The 17,278-nt window shown below is 27.3% G+C and overlaps 2 protein-coding genes across 8 annotated transcripts in view; both read left to right on the top strand.

The window, feature by feature from the left end:
• LOC112210022 (growth hormone secretagogue receptor type 1-like) overlaps positions 1-4,329 on the top strand; it is a 372,925-nt gene extending 368,596 nt beyond the window's left edge. For all 3 annotated transcript variants that reach the window (XM_067052406.1, XM_067052409.1, XM_067052408.1), the window contains exons 5-6: positions 2,139-2,385; positions 3,833-4,329. In XM_067052406.1, the coding sequence (XP_066908507.1) occupies positions 2,139-2,385; positions 3,833-4,288 (703 nt within the window). In that variant the 3' untranslated portion in view covers positions 4,289-4,329. The remainder of the gene's footprint in view (positions 1-2,138; positions 2,386-3,832) is intronic.
• Positions 4,330-9,973: 5,644 nt separating this feature from the next.
• LOC106688251 (hexosaminidase D) overlaps positions 9,974-17,278 on the top strand; it is a 58,978-nt gene continuing 51,673 nt past the window's right edge. For 4 of the 5 annotated variants that reach the window (XM_014432633.1, XM_014432655.1, XM_014432657.1 and 1 more), the window contains exon 1: positions 9,974-10,022. In XM_014432633.1, the coding sequence (XP_014288119.1) occupies positions 10,000-10,022 (23 nt within the window). In that variant the 5' untranslated portion in view covers positions 9,974-9,999. Of the gene's footprint in view, positions 10,023-12,858; positions 13,005-17,278 lie in introns of those variants that run through there. The other variant, XM_014432647.2, reaches the window with a different exon arrangement.

Consider the following 17,278-nt stretch of genomic DNA (forward strand, 5'->3'; position numbering starts at 1 on the left):
GTGAAACAAAATTAGATTCATATTTTTTTTTAAAGAATGGTGTAACATAATAATGGAACTTTTTTTACTGATTTTTTTATTATTTCATTATTGAATACAATCCATAAGTTTTGAAAGGGCCTAATAATATTTTATTTTCTACTTTAAAATTTCTTTTATTCATAGAAAAAAATATTTTCAAACGTGAAGCATAAATCAAATATTTTTTATAAATATAGAACTATTCTTTTACAGAGGTAATCTTAAATTATCAATTCACAAAAAAAAAAAGAAAAAATAGAATATTTTTCTATAGTCAAAATAAACCTCTTTTTATATTCCTAAACAAAAAGATATCTTCCCCAAAAATTTAGTGTCTTTATTTGCCTAGTGAATTTAAAATAAAGCAAATCAATTTATAAATAAATTGTGCCAAAATAAAAAATATTATCTGCCTAATACATATATTTTAAATGTACTCCAAGTGAAACTTAAATTTATATGGGCTACTGCTAGAAACTAGTCAATTTTTTATGACGACTGTAGCTTAAATTAAAATGTAATAAATTGATAAAAATACTTTCATTTAAAATTTGATTATCATTATAGCTTGTTATTTATTATACAAAAAGGTATATTTAATTGTATACACTGTATTTAATATACCAAAGATTAAGTAGTTTGTGCAATTATGTTAGCCTATTATTTTATTTTATTTTTTCCATTATTGCCAAGACAATGGTATGCACTTAATGAATGTTTTGTAAATATATTCTGTGACTTATTGTTTAATAAAAACTAGTCTGTCTGTGTTTTTTTTTTTTGTTATTTAATGAAAAATGAATATACTAAACTGCTGGATGAATATGTTGTTAGCAATTTTTTTACTGCATTTTAATTAAATTTAATATATAATTATTAAATATAATTTAATATTATTAATATAATTAATTAGTTTTCGTTTAAAAAAAAAAAATAATAACAGTTACTTTTGAAGTTATTGTTATAATTTTGAAATCAGAAGATTACTTTAGCTGCATTCAAATCAACCTTTTAAACTGCTTTCTTGAAAATTTAAAATCTTAATTGCTTACTAAGCAATTATTATTCTACAGATGCATTGAATTGATTCTATCATGTAAAGAATACAATTTAATTATTTAAGTAGAATCTGGTTTATGCAAAAAGTTTCTCCAGCAGTTTAGTTAATTTAAAAAGTTACCTTTCAATCCTATTCTCAGAATTTAAGAAAAATATTTATTCAAACCTGTCCAGCCCTTCAAGAAGTCCATTCTTCCTCTACACTTCATTCATTTCCAAAATGAAACTTTTTTGAATATTTCAAATACTGAAGCAAAATTGCAGACATTTCAAGATTTTACTCCACCATATCATAAAGTTTAACCAAAATCGCTTAAACCTTTTTTTTTGATCTAATACATGGATAAATTAAATCTGAAATAGATCCATAAGATATAAGAAAGATATAATACTTGTTTTGAAAGTAGTTCAGGGGAAAAAAACTGGCTTTGTTTATTCCCTTTTTGTACATTCCAAAATGCAATTTATTAATTATTTTCTTCGGGTTTTAATAAAATATAATATAACAATATATATTTCTTTTTTTTTTAATCTGATACTATTCCATATACAAAAATCATAAATCAAATTAGTCTTTTGATTACCAAGGACAAGAAAAAATTGGAAAAAGAGAATAAATGAAGGATCTTGAAATATCATTCCATGAAAGCCTTATTCTATTCCAATAATCATTAATTTATTTCTTTACAGACATCTATTAGTAGATTCAAAATTAAAGCTTCTAGTTACATGAGTATTTAAATTATCAATGATACTTTGTTAATGACTGAGGAGAACTACTTACGTTTCAGGAAATTTGAGTCAGATTTAGTTACCATGTTTTCAAAAAGTAAACTAACGAAAAAAATTGGTACTATGCCTGTAGTAGATCTTTAGTTAATTATCATTTAAATATTTGGTTTTAATAGTGAAAGACATCAATTGATTTCTATACTAAATAGTCTATTGTGGTGTGATTTTTCTCTAATTTTGTTGACGAATGTTTTCAATTTTTAAAAATACTATATTGCTTATTTAATGAAATATTGTCCAAGTAAAAATTAAATTGTGATCCACAGCCCTGTACTAATGGTATCAGAATTCCGTGAAGAAGAATATTTTGATGGTACAAATGTGACAACTTGCTTGATGGAAGCAAATGAATTCTGGACATCGTTTTATTTTACTATGAGCACAACTGTCTTCTTCTGTCTTCCTCTTGCTATATTAGTTGGATTATACACAGTTATTGCAAGGAATCTCCTTTCTAACCATGGGCTAGTTGCACCAAATAACCAGTCTGCAGCCCTCAGATATCGAAGACAGGTAAGCAAGAAATATAATTTACAGTCAGAAAGTAAAGATCATTTAACATAGTTGAAGAGTTATGCTGCCCGTAGCTAAGTGATAAGATGCAGTCTTACCATATTAAGATATATTGGCAGTGTTGACTTTTTTCATTGAGTGGTGGTCCCACAAAATGAAAACCTTGACCCCCAACTATGGTTAAGCAGTATAGGACTCCAATAGGAGTCTTGGCAAAAAAAAACTCATACATCAGTTATAAATTTATTTTCTCTTCAATCTTATCTCCTTTTCTTTTATAGTTACAGTTCATTGTGTGTAAATGGTTTGTCAGTTTTTGGAATGATAATACATTTTATAATCAGAAATATGTAATATATGCATCATGTTTCTGTAGCATTTATCACATTGCTTTTTTTTCTCCTATTATATACTTATTATTAGTAAATATTTATTGTTTTACTTTATAAATAATGAACTTTGGTTCTATGTGGGTATATTCAAAATTGGCTATGAAAATTATATATTTTAAGTGTGATGTAAAATCAAAATCACTAAGGGTAATATTAATTTTTCATTGTTTAAATAAATTAAATTTTATCCAATTTAAGTCTCAAAACAATCTTTATTTCTACATAAGTCCAATATTCTGGCCAATTTGGCCCTCCTCAAGGACAATCTTGAATATAAATATTACAACCACATAAATTTTTAAAACTTTTTGCAGGCTATTCTGCCCTGGTCAATAATCTCAGTTAATTTTTTTTTTACTTTTGGTCAATTCTTCACATTAACATGAAGACTTTTAATCATAATCAATTTACACTATTATACTTTATCACAACAATCAGCAATTATTACACAATACTCATATATCAGGGTACCTAAACTACCCCTTGATAGTAGGAGAAAGGTCTCTACGGTGTACCATTACTTTTTAAAATTTAAAATGTTAAAGTTTTTTCAATTTCATACAAAAAGGGTCCAAATGTGACCTAAATGCTTTATATTTGAGGATTAAAATTCACAATTATTTAAAATTAACATTACAATTTTTAGGTTGGAATTTATCTTTTAATAAAGCAATTTGGTTGCATTTAACCTCATTTCATTAGAATTTTCTGTGTAATTATAAAAAAATTCTAACATTTAAATTTAAAACTTGAAGACAATGCCAATAGGTGCAACCTTTTTCAAGTATCAAAGGTTGGGACCATGTGTAATACTATAATTTAGAACAGCTGCATTACTCTTCTGGGAAAGCTACAATCAAGGCACTTTCTTACCCCATCGTCCGCTAAAGAAGTTTTATTTTATTTTTAAAAAATTGTCATTAAATAAAAATAAAAATTATTTATTAACTGTCTTTGTGAAGGTATTTCTAATGTTTTTCTGGTATTGGCTTAAAATTTAATTCATTTTACTCAACAAATAGAATATTATCATTAATAATTGTATTCTTTTTTAGGTTGTCATGATGTTGGGAACTGTGGTCATCTCCTTCTTTATATGCCTGCTGCCATTTAAAGCATTCACTCTGTACGTCATCTATGCTCCTCCAGAGATTCTCCTTTCAATGGGAATAGAAACATTTTACAATATTCTCTACATCTGTCGAATGATGTTTTACATAAATTCAGCAATCAACCCTATATTGTATAACTTAATGTCATCAAAGTTCAGAGATGGCTTCAGAAAGCTTTTAGGAATCAGCAACCATGGTAACTTTGCCAGAAAGGGCACTGTTACCACAACGACAACTCTTACTTCTTCAGCAAAGACATCTTCTTCTGATAATCTTCTCAGAAGAAGTGTAGTAAGAGTGATTTCTTTAGATGAAGCTAGTAGGGTTGATAATGGACTGTCAACAACAATTAAACTTTTAAACAATTCAATTGTTAGAAGTGATGAAAGTTATGTATAAAGGTAGTTTACATAAAAGCTATGAAAAGGCATTTTTATATATCTAGTGTTGTTAAATTTCTTTATAAAATATTTGGAAATTTTTTTCAAAAAATAATTCTTATTTCAAATATCTCTCTTGCAAATTGTCTATTTTAATAACTAAGACTATTTAAAGCATTAATTTTCTTTTAACGTAACAAAATTTGTAAATTATTTATCATAGTGATATTCTTTTTGATTTTTTAAAAAATATTTTGACACCCAAAAAAAAAAAAAAAAGATTCTTTAAAATATTATTTTCCATTGTTATAAAAAAAAAAATATTAAATAAATTTTCCTTTTGATTTGTTAAATCATAAAAGCAGTCCATATTTTTGTTTTTAAATACTGGAAGATAATCCTATAAATCAGATTACTTAATTGGGAATAACATCCATATTGTATTTATGGTAATGGTATGATTCAGATTTAATGATTGCTCATTTAATAATATTATTACTACTTATTCATATTCAGATTTTAAAATATTATAACCCTTTAAAATTAGTTTGAAGACTGAAAAAATCCATACAATTATTTTTAATTTATATACTACTAACAGTATTAATTATTTTTTAATATATTATTAAAAAATAATACTAACCCTTAAAGTTATTACTCAGTAGCTCCATTAATGCAAGATTTTATTGTTGTGTTTGTAATAATGTCATAAGAATATAATTTGTGCTATCTGTCACCAATTGAGCTTAAAAAAAAATGTAAAATTAAATGATAGAAAATGGAGGCATTTAACAAAGTCAGTGAAATTCATTTATTCAAAATGGAATGATTCTACGTAAATCATGCTCAACATATATGCTAAAATGTTGGTTGTAAACTAGTGAACGATGAATTTCATATCTTTATTCGGCTGTTGATATTGTATCTCATTGTGTTGTTAGATTTTTATATTATGAAAAGTAGTTTTTAATAAGTTAATTCTTTTAAGATCTATTAACAAAAATACTGTATTTTATCTATATGTATATATTTAAATTCATACACTCAGTCATAAATTAAAAAATGGGGCTTAGGTTTTATTTGTATGTATATATTTTTTTTTATGTCAACAGCACTGAACAAGTTTTGATGACCTCATATAATTGCCTTGAATTAGTGACAAGACTGCCCAGTTTTTAGATGATTGACAAGATGAACACTTCAAGTAACCATTATAGCCTAAGAAATTAAATAAAAATCGTTAACCTGCAAATCGTTAATGGAATACATCAATCTGGATAATCTAAATAAACCCACTTAAACTCACATAGAAACTAGAAAGGCACTTAAAAGCCCCATTTTATTTACTTTTGGCTGAGTATGTGTAATCTTATTAAACCAGTGGTAAAAAAGTATTTTTGTATTATATTCATTGATTTCTTTATGAACATTTTAAATTAATATATAAGTAACTGAGGAAAAGTTGCATTATTTTTAAATTTAATTGTCTGAAGTAATTTGAATGTAAACATGTTGCGAAGCCAAAAAACATTAGCTATGAGAAGTCAAAGAGTATTTTCAGTGGTGATAATTATTATATAACATGCATTAGTGCAAGATCAATCAAAACTAAAATATTAGAAATACATTTATAAATGTTTATACTTTACTAAAAAAAAGTATTATCGCATTATGTAAAATAAATGGTTTATAGAAATTGTTTTTCATAAAAAACTAAAACAGATTTTACACTATCTTGTATAAAGGTCCTCCATTTAATGAAAAAATGATTACAGTTATAACAATTTGTTATTTTTTATACAGCAATAATTTATTATATCCTAACAACCCTTACATATTACTTCAGTATGTCATACCTCTTATAAAACTTTATCGAAAAAAAGTGATTGAACCATCATTTTAAAGGACAAATACAGTCAGAAATGACATTGTTTTCTTAAAAACGTAAAACAAAAAAGTATAAATGAAAAGTTAAATCTGACAAATCAAATGTCTGCTTTTTGATTGTTTTGACATTTAATTATGTTGTAAAAAATAATGAACTTTTTACAATGTGGTTGATATTTGTTACTAAGTTTCAAAAAATCACATTATATTGCTATTCAGTGACCAACCAATATATCATGTGAATAATTAACATGGGCCAAATAGATGTCACAAATGTCTTTATCAAATACACTTTTAAGTAAATCGACAATTTCGTCCTCCCGATTAGCAATGGCCTTGTATTTTATCTATCTTTTCATAATATATCATAAATCTCATCCCATTTACATTTAAAAAAAAACAATCCAACTGTAAACAATTGCAACACTTGCAGAGTATAAAGTTATAATCACTATTTATGACAGATGTGAAAATAATGGAGTTTGATGAAGACAAAGTTTATGAAAAAAATCAATTTCTCAAGTCAGGTCCGTATTTAGGGAAGAAAAACTAATCTTTTTGGAGTTGATACTTTTTTAAAAAACCTTATTACTATTGATTAGTTGTAATTTCATTAAAATTTAAAGGATAAAAAAATTACTATTATTATTCCCCATAAAGTACATTATGAATGAAACAAACATTGACGTGAGTATTTAAATTTAGAGAAAAAGGTTCCTTACTTTTGGTTAATAAATAAATGGTCAATATATCTAACTCATTCCTTTTACTTTAATTACTTATTTAGGTATTGAAATTTTTTAAATTGATTTCGTAACAATGTTTCAGATAAATGATGCTTCAGAATATTTATTTTTCAAATGTTTTAACACAATAGAATTTATTTATCATCCCCTTCTGATTGTAATCATTATCGCCTCATTTCCATCGAGTAATGGTTTGACAAAATGTATAAATAGACGATTGATTGATGGACTAAAAAATGATAAAATAAATCCTGATAAAGATTTGTCTCTTTTTTCAGAGATCAAGTGAATATAGAATATTTTTGTAACATTTGTTGCATAATGCCAATTCAATTAAACATGAGAGTAAACTACCTGAAGCTAACAATGATTTTTTTTTTACATTTGTGATGATTAATTGATAAATATTGTAGTTATAACTGTGATCAATTGTTATTAGTTATATTGTGTTTTATTATTTTCGTTTTAAATATTCATTCACTTTTTAGTTTGTACTCATTATTTATGTTTTTGCATATTTGTAATTATTTATTTATCGTAAACCCTTGACAAGTGGGATAGATGAGCATTGTATCTCAGGCAAAAAAAAAATATTCATTTTTATTTTGTTTTAATTCCCAAAGGATACTCAAACTGGTAATTTTAAGAAAATTGTGCCAAATGTTAGCTCATTTGGTACTTCACAAATAGAAAATAATTTATATGGCATTAAATTTATATGTCCATTATATATTCTGGCTTGAAATAATTTATACAGTGGCAAAAAAAAAAAAACCTAAAATAATCTTGAAACAAATTCGAATTTCGAAATATTTGTGTTCAGTATCAGTTGGAAATGAATCCCCATATTGTTATTCCTTATAAACATGTATATTTAATATTTTATTAATCTCTGAATCACTGCATACTTATATATTTATTTTTCAATTACTTAGCAAACAATCAGGAAAAAAAATTTTTTCTTTCTACTATCATGTGTTGATTTTGAGGTTCTATAAATATGGCTTTCAGTCACAAAATATGGCATCTGGATTCTGGATTCTTTAGAGATGATTTCATAGTTCAGAAAATTTTTATTTTTAAAAGAATAATGTTGGTATTTTGTTGTGGTAAGTGACTTCTGGTTGGAGATAAAATATTTTAATTAAGATTTACTTTAACATTGTACAAGTTTCCACTTCTACAGTTACCATGTTTTACAACCTTATGCCTCAAATGATATAATTGATATTTTAAATAGTTTTATAATGTAACAATTTATATTTGTTGTTTTCACTCTGGTAAACATTACTCCTTTCAACTAATGCATAACTGTGTGCATAGGAACTTTAATAGAACTAATTTCCATTAATGAACTTCGGATAGATTGTTCATCCATCCCTCTTATTCTATGGTTTAACTTTTACTTAGTTTAGATTCTATAGGACTATTCTATTTAATAATTTTATTGTAATTTGTTAATATATACTATTTTTACATAGCAGTCTTAAAACATTATGCAAAAAAGTATTAGAAATACCATTCCTTTCATTTAGTGCAATATATCACTTTGAGTTGGTTCCGACATCATTAATTTACCATTATTTGGAGTATTATTATATTAAGTATACGTATACGTCTTGTGTTAGTATTTTTTTTTAAATTTATTTATTGTTTGTAACATATGTACCTCAATAGATATAAGTATGTTTAACATTGGTGTATTTACAAATATGAAAATATATAAAAGGTTGTTTAATGTCTAGTCGATTAATAAAGTTTCATTTCATTGATGTTAAAATTCTAATCATTTCACCTTTCAATGATTTACAAAAATATTAGTATTACTTATTTTTCATGAACCTACGTTCTGGAAGTGCATTTTAAAACAGTAAAAAGTTTGAGAGAAAAATTAAATAAATGAAGATCCATGATGTTTGTATAATTTCCCAACAAAATATTTGCAGGTTGTCTTAAAGTTAAGCTAGGCAGTATAGTTTAGTGGTTCTCGCCCACAGTAGTCTGCAACCTATAATTCAGAAATTGAACCATGTGTGAACAATCCCATTTCCAGCTTGAAGGAAAGGGCAATTCTACCCCAGGAAAAAGATTCAAAATTAGGTAGCCAGAGGTTGCTGTCAACGCCTTTCAACTGATACTCAAACATCATGAAGGATAAAAAATGTAACAGTTTTAACAATAAGTCGTCAACAAATATATGATATCAGACTCTTTTGAGGGCCACCTTGAAGGCTCTTGCAGCCCACTGGTTATGAACCACTGGTCTAGTTGTCAAAGCTCTTTTTGCACATACTGGATAAAGTTGATTCAGTTATTTCTCTATTTGGCTTCATTTTAGCCCATTTTTGTCACACATGAGAATTATAAACATTTTCTGAAGCCAAATTAAAGAGTTCATTTAATTACGTTGAATCATTTGTAATTTGTATCTTTTTTTTTCTAACTTTTGGGATGTTGGTTTTTGACTGAAAGATTAGTCATTCAATTTTACTGTGCCATGGATGTGCAATTTTTATGTCCATAGTAGTTTATGGAAGTAGATGTAGATGTTTAGTTATATTTTAAGTGCCCCAAACATGAAGAAAGGATTATAATGGGGAGGTAAGTTGCCAGGAAAAGTGAAGCTAAAAAGGAGGGCCTTACGAACGCCTTATGCATGACAAAATTCATATGAAATTTCTTGATCAAAGCATGTTTTTTCGAGAACGGCTAATTTGATTTCTATTATTTATGGACCAAATTACTGAAAATAGTATTTAACACATTATATTAAGTTGGTATCTGCTATTAAATGGCCAATTTTGCAGATAGTTGCATAAGTGGGAGAAATACCTATTTACTCAGAAATATTTTATACAAAATACAGGAAAAAGTATAGATGTTTCAATGCTTCAAAAAATTAACCTTTTTACTTCTACACTCAACAAAGTAAATATGTTTTTTGGTCTAAAATGAACTAGATGTAGTATGGTATGTTAGTAAACCTATATAAGCAGCTTAAGCTTTATGAAGATAAATATCTTTGTTTATAATAAGTGTATTTATTGTCAACCGCTGTATTATGACTGATGCTTTGTTGGAGTTAGTTTGAAGAAACATGCCGGTTCGTGGACGAAGAAGGTACGATCAATGCTAGTTATTATTAGTCAATAATGTTTTCAGTTTGTTTAGAGACACATTGATTCATATCCTCATAGGACTGCCGTCAGCTAACCCCCAATTATGGACTAAGGTTTATAATAAAAATATTATATTACAATCTATAAACAACATACATATACAGTCAAGGCAATACAGTCTGAGTATGACAGTCTGAGTATGACAGAAGTACGTGGTATACATTTTTAGTCAACTATTTTGAAAAATATACTTCTGAAATCATGTATATTTTTATTACTAAAACTATCAATAAGTCTAGATAATAACCTAAAATAAAAAAAACAACATAATTACACTTTCTGACATTTTATTTTTTAAATTGATTTTTTATAATCTAATATTACAGAGTCATCAAAAATTCATAATAGCGCTATGAATATATGGAAAGACGAGGGAAAGAGAATTACGAGACCGTTTTTTACGGCCGAAACAAAAAAAAAAAATACACTTCTTTTCTTTAAATTAAAAATAATATCTATATGTATATATAGTTGACCATAAAGATTTAAATATAAGAAGATGGTCAGGATTGCGATCTTTTTTTGACCGCAACCCTGACCATCTTCTTATATTTAAAAATAATATTAAAAGATTAATAGTTAGTTAACTGTATGCAATAGATTGTATATAGATTGTCCGTATAGCGGTCAAAGAAGTTATTAAAATAGCGGAAAACTAATCAAAACTAATGGTAGCCAACGTTTCGCCCCGCTTTGCGGGGCTTCATCACGGCTAAATGAGAACAAGATACAAATATTGTTAAATACAATAAGACTATTAGAATATAAACAGAATGAGTGTAAAAAAAATATATATATAAAAAACATAAAGCGTAACGCAGTAAACTAAAGGAATATAATATAAATGAGTAAAATACTAATTAATAAGAAGTACAGTAATGAGTGATAGAATTGTCAATGTAAACCTAGAATAATGAATAGTGAAATATATTTGACTGAAGTAGTTATAAATATGATAAAATTAGAAGAAAGTGCGTTGAAGTAATTTACTTCACTAATCTTTCTTTCTTTTAATAAAAATACAAAAATAATATCATAAACATAAAATGTGTCATAATTTCTATTGACTTGCATGTTTTTCTTTTAAAAAATATTAAAGACGATTTTAGCATTAAAACTGAATAATATTGACATATTTATATTTTCTTTTAAAAAAATCTAACTAAAAACTTGAATTACATCTATTTTCAAAATCAATGAATATTATTTAAAAAACTTGTATCACATATTTGTTTTCGTTAAACTGAAATCATATATTGTTCTATCTATCATAAAAATCTTTCAAGAGTTTTAAATAAAATCTTAATATCAATATTTTGTTCCATGCATTTTTTTTAAATATGAAATATTTATGATTTAATATTAAGGTTCATGAAACAAAATAATGCTAAGAATTTTCATTGAAGTTTCAGTACTTAAAAAAAATCGTAAATAATCATTTATCTATTATTTGTTTCCTTACTTTGGACAAAGTAAAATTTATATATTTCAAACACACTTAATTCATAAAAAAAATATTATTCTCAATAAAATATGTATCTCCTAGTTTTCAAAAGATTACAAATTTCATCAGTGCTTAAGATATTTCTATGGCGTTATTTTATTATTTTTTTCCAAAACTGCTTCTTCAAGCTGGAATAGCACAATCTTTATATTAATAACATAAATATATTTCAACATAATCATTAGATAGAATATTTTAATTTTTCAAATTAATATGTAATAAAAACTAGTATACTAGTTATAACCTTATAAAGGTTTGTTAATTTGTATTCTTCTTTCGAATGATTTCTGAGTTCTGAAAGCTAGCACATTTATGTTTTTTTTTTTGGGGGGGGGGATTCTGATCACGAATTTCAAGTATGTGACCTTTAACCTTCCTGAAAATTAAAAAAAAAATTCTATAAAACTCAAAAAATTAACCTTTTACATTCATAACCAGAAAATCTTTCGTTTTTTAGTAACATCAACTTCCACTAAATTAAGCAAGAGTAAATTCTTTACATTTTTCACTCTATATTTTTTTCTTTCCGAGGCATCACTTAGGAGTAACTGCTCTTTGTCCAATGAGATTTAATCAAATTAGAACCAGAAAGGGATCTCGGTGAAAAGTTTTGGAAAAATCATGGAAAATTTAATATTTAGGTACTGATTACGAATTTATTTCGGAAACATTACGCAATAAAAAAACAAAATAAATATTATTTTTTTCTTTTGACTTGAAAACTGTGTATTGTTCAATGTCTCATATTATACTATAACGAAGAAAGAGTGAAACCAAGAGAAAACTGCCCACAATTTTAATTCTAATGGTTACTGGTTAGCTTTTAGACATTTTAATAATAAATTAGGAATTTAATTATAAAATTGGTGCTTTAATAATTAATATGTATTCTGAATTCACACCATTAATCATATGATCATACCATTAATATGAATAATTAATAATGGAATTTGTGGCTTCATGGACTTAAAGTAGAGCAGGATTGTTGTCAAAGGAGCTAGCGGACGAGTGGGAAAGGTTGTTGAGCTGGCCAAGGATTTCTCTCTTTATATATCTATCGTCCCATGACATAAAAATAAGAAAATACGAAAAAAGTAAATCAATTTTTTTTCCATATAAATATTTATTAAATTTTTAATGAAAAATTGAAAACCGTGAGTGAACAAATTTCGTTTATAATTATTCACTAAGAGGGATTCCAACAGATTCAAAACCACTGAACTATATTTACAATCGGCAGTCGTTTGGAACAGATTTCCTATTCCCGCCGGAGGGAGGAAACAGTCTCGCGGGCAATTCTGTCCGGTTCGGTTGGTCAAACTGCTCCTAGAGGCGGCTGATTCGATTCAGAGTGACTAACACCACAGCCACGGGTGGACAGAAATGTCAACACACGAAACCACCCTACGAGTTCGAAGAGTGAGTAATAAATCTATCCTTCTTAAATACTGTGACAATACTTAAATTTTAACCTTTGGAATAAATAAATTAGTAGATTTTTTTATTTAGGTTAAAATAGTTCTTAACTCAAGGAATCGAATATTTCCAATTCATAAAAAAAATATTACATTTGGTTTCGGCTTCAAGGAGTAAAACTCCAACGTCCAAGTTTTTTTTCTGTAGCTGAGAATTTGATATAAAAATCCTCTATTATGTTTAAAAGTCTCTTCAGCCGTAGAAAATTTAATATTCATTTCATTTCATTTTGCTACCATACAGAATTCAGATAATTTTCATTTAAATATAGTAATAGCTAATTATAAGAAAACAGTTTGCCAAAGATGTTTAAGTCTAAATCAAACTTAGTCAGATAAAGCAAGATAGACATATATTTTGCCTACTTAACCTATATAAAGCCCGGCTAAATACATTGGTTGTGGAAATTACTTTCCATTAATATTAAAGAAACTTCTGATCATTGATAAATAACTTCTTGGAAATTTTCAGGAATTTTCATTAATCTTTAGTGAAACTTTTACTTGTTTTGGTAAATTTTATAATAAAACTACATCTCACTAAACAATTTCTCATTTCTCGGATACTCAACCCAATCAATTAGTCAATGAAAATTATTGGATTCACCCTTTTTACAGAACACCGGTTTAGTAATTATACAATTTTAAACGTTTCAAAGACTTAACCCATCATTTGTACAACTTAGTAGATATATCTTTAAATTTCTTTAAAACAAATAAGCTATTACAATTTACCTTGAAATTATGTTAAAATTAATTTGAAACTCAGTACAATATCTTATATCTTAGAGGAAAATGTTAAGCTGTTGTTGGAAATAATATTAAAAATATTTATATTAAATTGCATATGATCGATTGTCTTCGGAGCATTCAAAATTATATCTTGATTTCATTGTCCTTCCTTAAAAATGAAGAATCCAACAATTTTCCTAAGATTGTGTTTTGTACTTTACCTATTCTGAAAATTCTTCTTGAGATGAAAAACCTACAATATTTCTTCATCTTTAACATTTTTGAAAACCAGGTATTTTAACTGAATTTCATTTAGTTAAAATAATTAGTACCAAGGAATATTCCAGTAATTAAGCGATGATTCAAAAAATACCCCCAATAGTTGAATCCACTCTTTTTATTGAATGTCGAAGATATGTGATACAAAAACAATAAAACATATAAAAGGAAGTAAAAGTTTCACTAAAAATCAACATAAATAATTTTTATGATATTTTTGAGTTAAATGATGTAATTATTGATTTTTACCGATATATAAAACTGCAGAGTTTATATGTAAGAACAACATAATATAAGGAACATATCAAGCCTGTTTTGGTTTCAAAAACCTTTTTACTTCAGACATAGACTCTAACTTTGCATACATAATAATACTACTAAAGGCAATAATGACCTATAAGCATTCCAAATCCGACGACCAATTGTCTTCTTGACAGTTCAGCTGTTATTCAACCTAACAAGATAGTGAATTCCATCACTTTTCTTTAGTTTGTTTGCAAGTAGTTAGTCTTAAATAAATTAAACTTACACTACATGTATCCTTCCGTAACTCTTTTAGCTGATTTCTGAGACAAGGTATGTGCTGTCTATGTAATTTTGTTTACCTCTGTTTGGTTTCAGTTGAAATGCCTTTTTATTCTCTTTTCCTATTACGATTCCTATAAGCCTTCTATATGTGTTGCTCAAACAATTTACTTCAAGGCACTGAGGTCTAAATGAGTATTTCTACAAAGAAAATGATTAGTATATTTTCCTCTATCGTTTGTAGCCTCTTTCCAGTTCTTAACGCTTACCACTCTGGGATCTTTTCTCAACTTGCCATCCAAATGGCCTTTGGTCCTTGGGCCAAAGGACTATCGCCTAACCGAAGTATAATTTTAATTTCCTGGACAACAATTAGTAGTGGATTAACTTTAAATTCCATCATTATTCTATTTTCATTGTATACATTCAGCAGGTTTCAGAAATTCCTATGTATGTTTTAATTCTTTTGAATTCTTCTTCTATCAATTTTCTTTCTTTATCCTTAAAACTAGTTCACTTGGGCTGATAACAGTCCTCTTAACACCTTCCATTTTAACTTCATTGATTTGCTGATTCACTGATTTGTTTTTATCTAGTTTTTCATGTTTTAATATCTACTGGTTTGTACCATTACCACATTTAGGTTTTCATACTTTATTTATCTTTTGCTTGTGTCCTGCTCTTACCTAGAAGTCATCAGACTCACTATTGAAAATTCACATACATTGAACGTCAATTTGATTAACTGCATCTCTTTCTGAGGCTATTAACGTGTTTTTCTCTAAGGAAATGATATTTAACCCGTGATTCACTATATGCAAAGGTTATTCTTTTTTGTTTGACAAATTGTATTCGTGTACACTTATATCCTATATTTCGGATCACCTATGTCTATCTTAAAATTGTTCAGTTCATTGGCAATTTATAATTTCTGGTTTGGTCCTAATACAGTATTTCCATTCCATGTAGTCAATCAATGTTCATCACCTCCATCATGAATTAATGGAGACTTAAAAGATGTAAGAGGGGCCATCCGTAGGTCAGATGGTTAGGCCCAGTCTTAACCGATCTGAGATCTGCTGGAGGCGCCGGTTCGAATCAGGCCTGGGGCGTTGAATTTTTTCATTGAGTGGTGGTCCCACAAAATGAAAAACTTGTCTCCCAACCATCAATGGGAGTCATGACCGGAAAAAAAAAGATATGAGGGGTAACGCCCGAAATCCGTGCCTTAAAAATCGTTCTTACATTACACCCAGCTTTATTGTTGAAGAGCGACTCTGAATTGCTTCATCTTATATAGCTCCCAAACCTTCTATTGTCGTATCGCCCAGAACCACGTAAGATCTAGATGCTCTACTGATTGCTATTATAATCATTCGCCTTATTCACTGTTATGCCTGTCTGAACAAGATTTATATTGTAAGGCTGGGTCGATAACATCATATTAGTACTCATATCTAACGGAATATTAATATTTTGTTACGTTTAAAGGATGTATTTCATGGGACTCAAAGTGACTTTAAAGTAGTCTGAAGCTAGCATTTTCTTGGATTTTTTTCTTGAGAGGGCTTACATGCTTCTTAACTAAGAAATAGTCGAATTAGGTTATTTGCTTAACAAGTCGTAGAGCATGTTGAAATGGATTGTCAGCAAAAAAAAAAAATTGTTTTTAAAATAAGATTACAGGAACTATCTAGAGAAGGCAGAGAAATTATTATTTAGTCAACATTTAAAACGTTATAAGGCATGTAAAATATTTAATCTAATATATTTCGGATCTTTTCTTGCTTATACCACTTTTACTCTTTATACCGCTTATACTCTTTTACTCTTACTCCTTTGAACGAAAATTGTTGTTTGAAATGATATTTGAAATTAATCTATATATATTTATTTTATAGTATTATATTGATATATGACGGTATTGGAACTATATTACTGAAATTGTTAAATAGTTGGTTTATTTTTTTGTAATTATACGTGTTATATATGATAAAATGTTCTTTTGCGGAACATACTTGTGGAAATGTGGAATTGTAATCAATAAAAATATTGAATTTGTGTATCTATGTCCAGTTTTTTATAAGAAATAAAAACCCGGATTGTTGGTCTCTTTGGCCTCATACGTACCCACTGGAGTACTGTAACTTCCTACTGATCTGATTCAAAATGCATCCAACCCTGGCTATTTGCTTTTCTGCGTAAAGTCTGTTGCAAGTGTAGATAAATCGTGTACAATCTCTCCAATGCCTAAGATTTTCCTCTAATGTTTATAGATACTTTTCTTTTATTTTGACATCATCATAGGATAATTACTCAATAATCTTAAATATACAAAATTTAATATTTAATATATATTGAGGAAATATTTCATCCTAATCAGTTGCTAGATAAAATGACATTTATTGCACTAAACAATGTTTCATAGTTTTCATCCCAACTTTATAATTATGATTTAATAAAAATCTTGAATTTAACTATACAAACCTTTGCTATTCCAAGAAATTATCAAGTTTGCTTCAGAATTCTCTGGCTGTCTAAATATTATATAGTAGGGGTATTCATGATCTTTAGATTAACATGTTAAAGCGTGTTAAATGGAAAATGTTAGATATTATGTTAGAAATATTTCCTTCTTTTACCATGTTGAAACGAGAGTCTGTTAATTGGTTTACTAAATGG

This window comes from Halyomorpha halys, unplaced genomic scaffold (genome assembly GCF_000696795.3).
Source record: "Halyomorpha halys isolate HHAL.00 unplaced genomic scaffold, Hhal_1.1 Scaffold41.1, whole genome shotgun sequence".
NCBI classification, from domain to species: domain Eukaryota; kingdom Metazoa; phylum Arthropoda; class Insecta; order Hemiptera; family Pentatomidae; genus Halyomorpha; species Halyomorpha halys.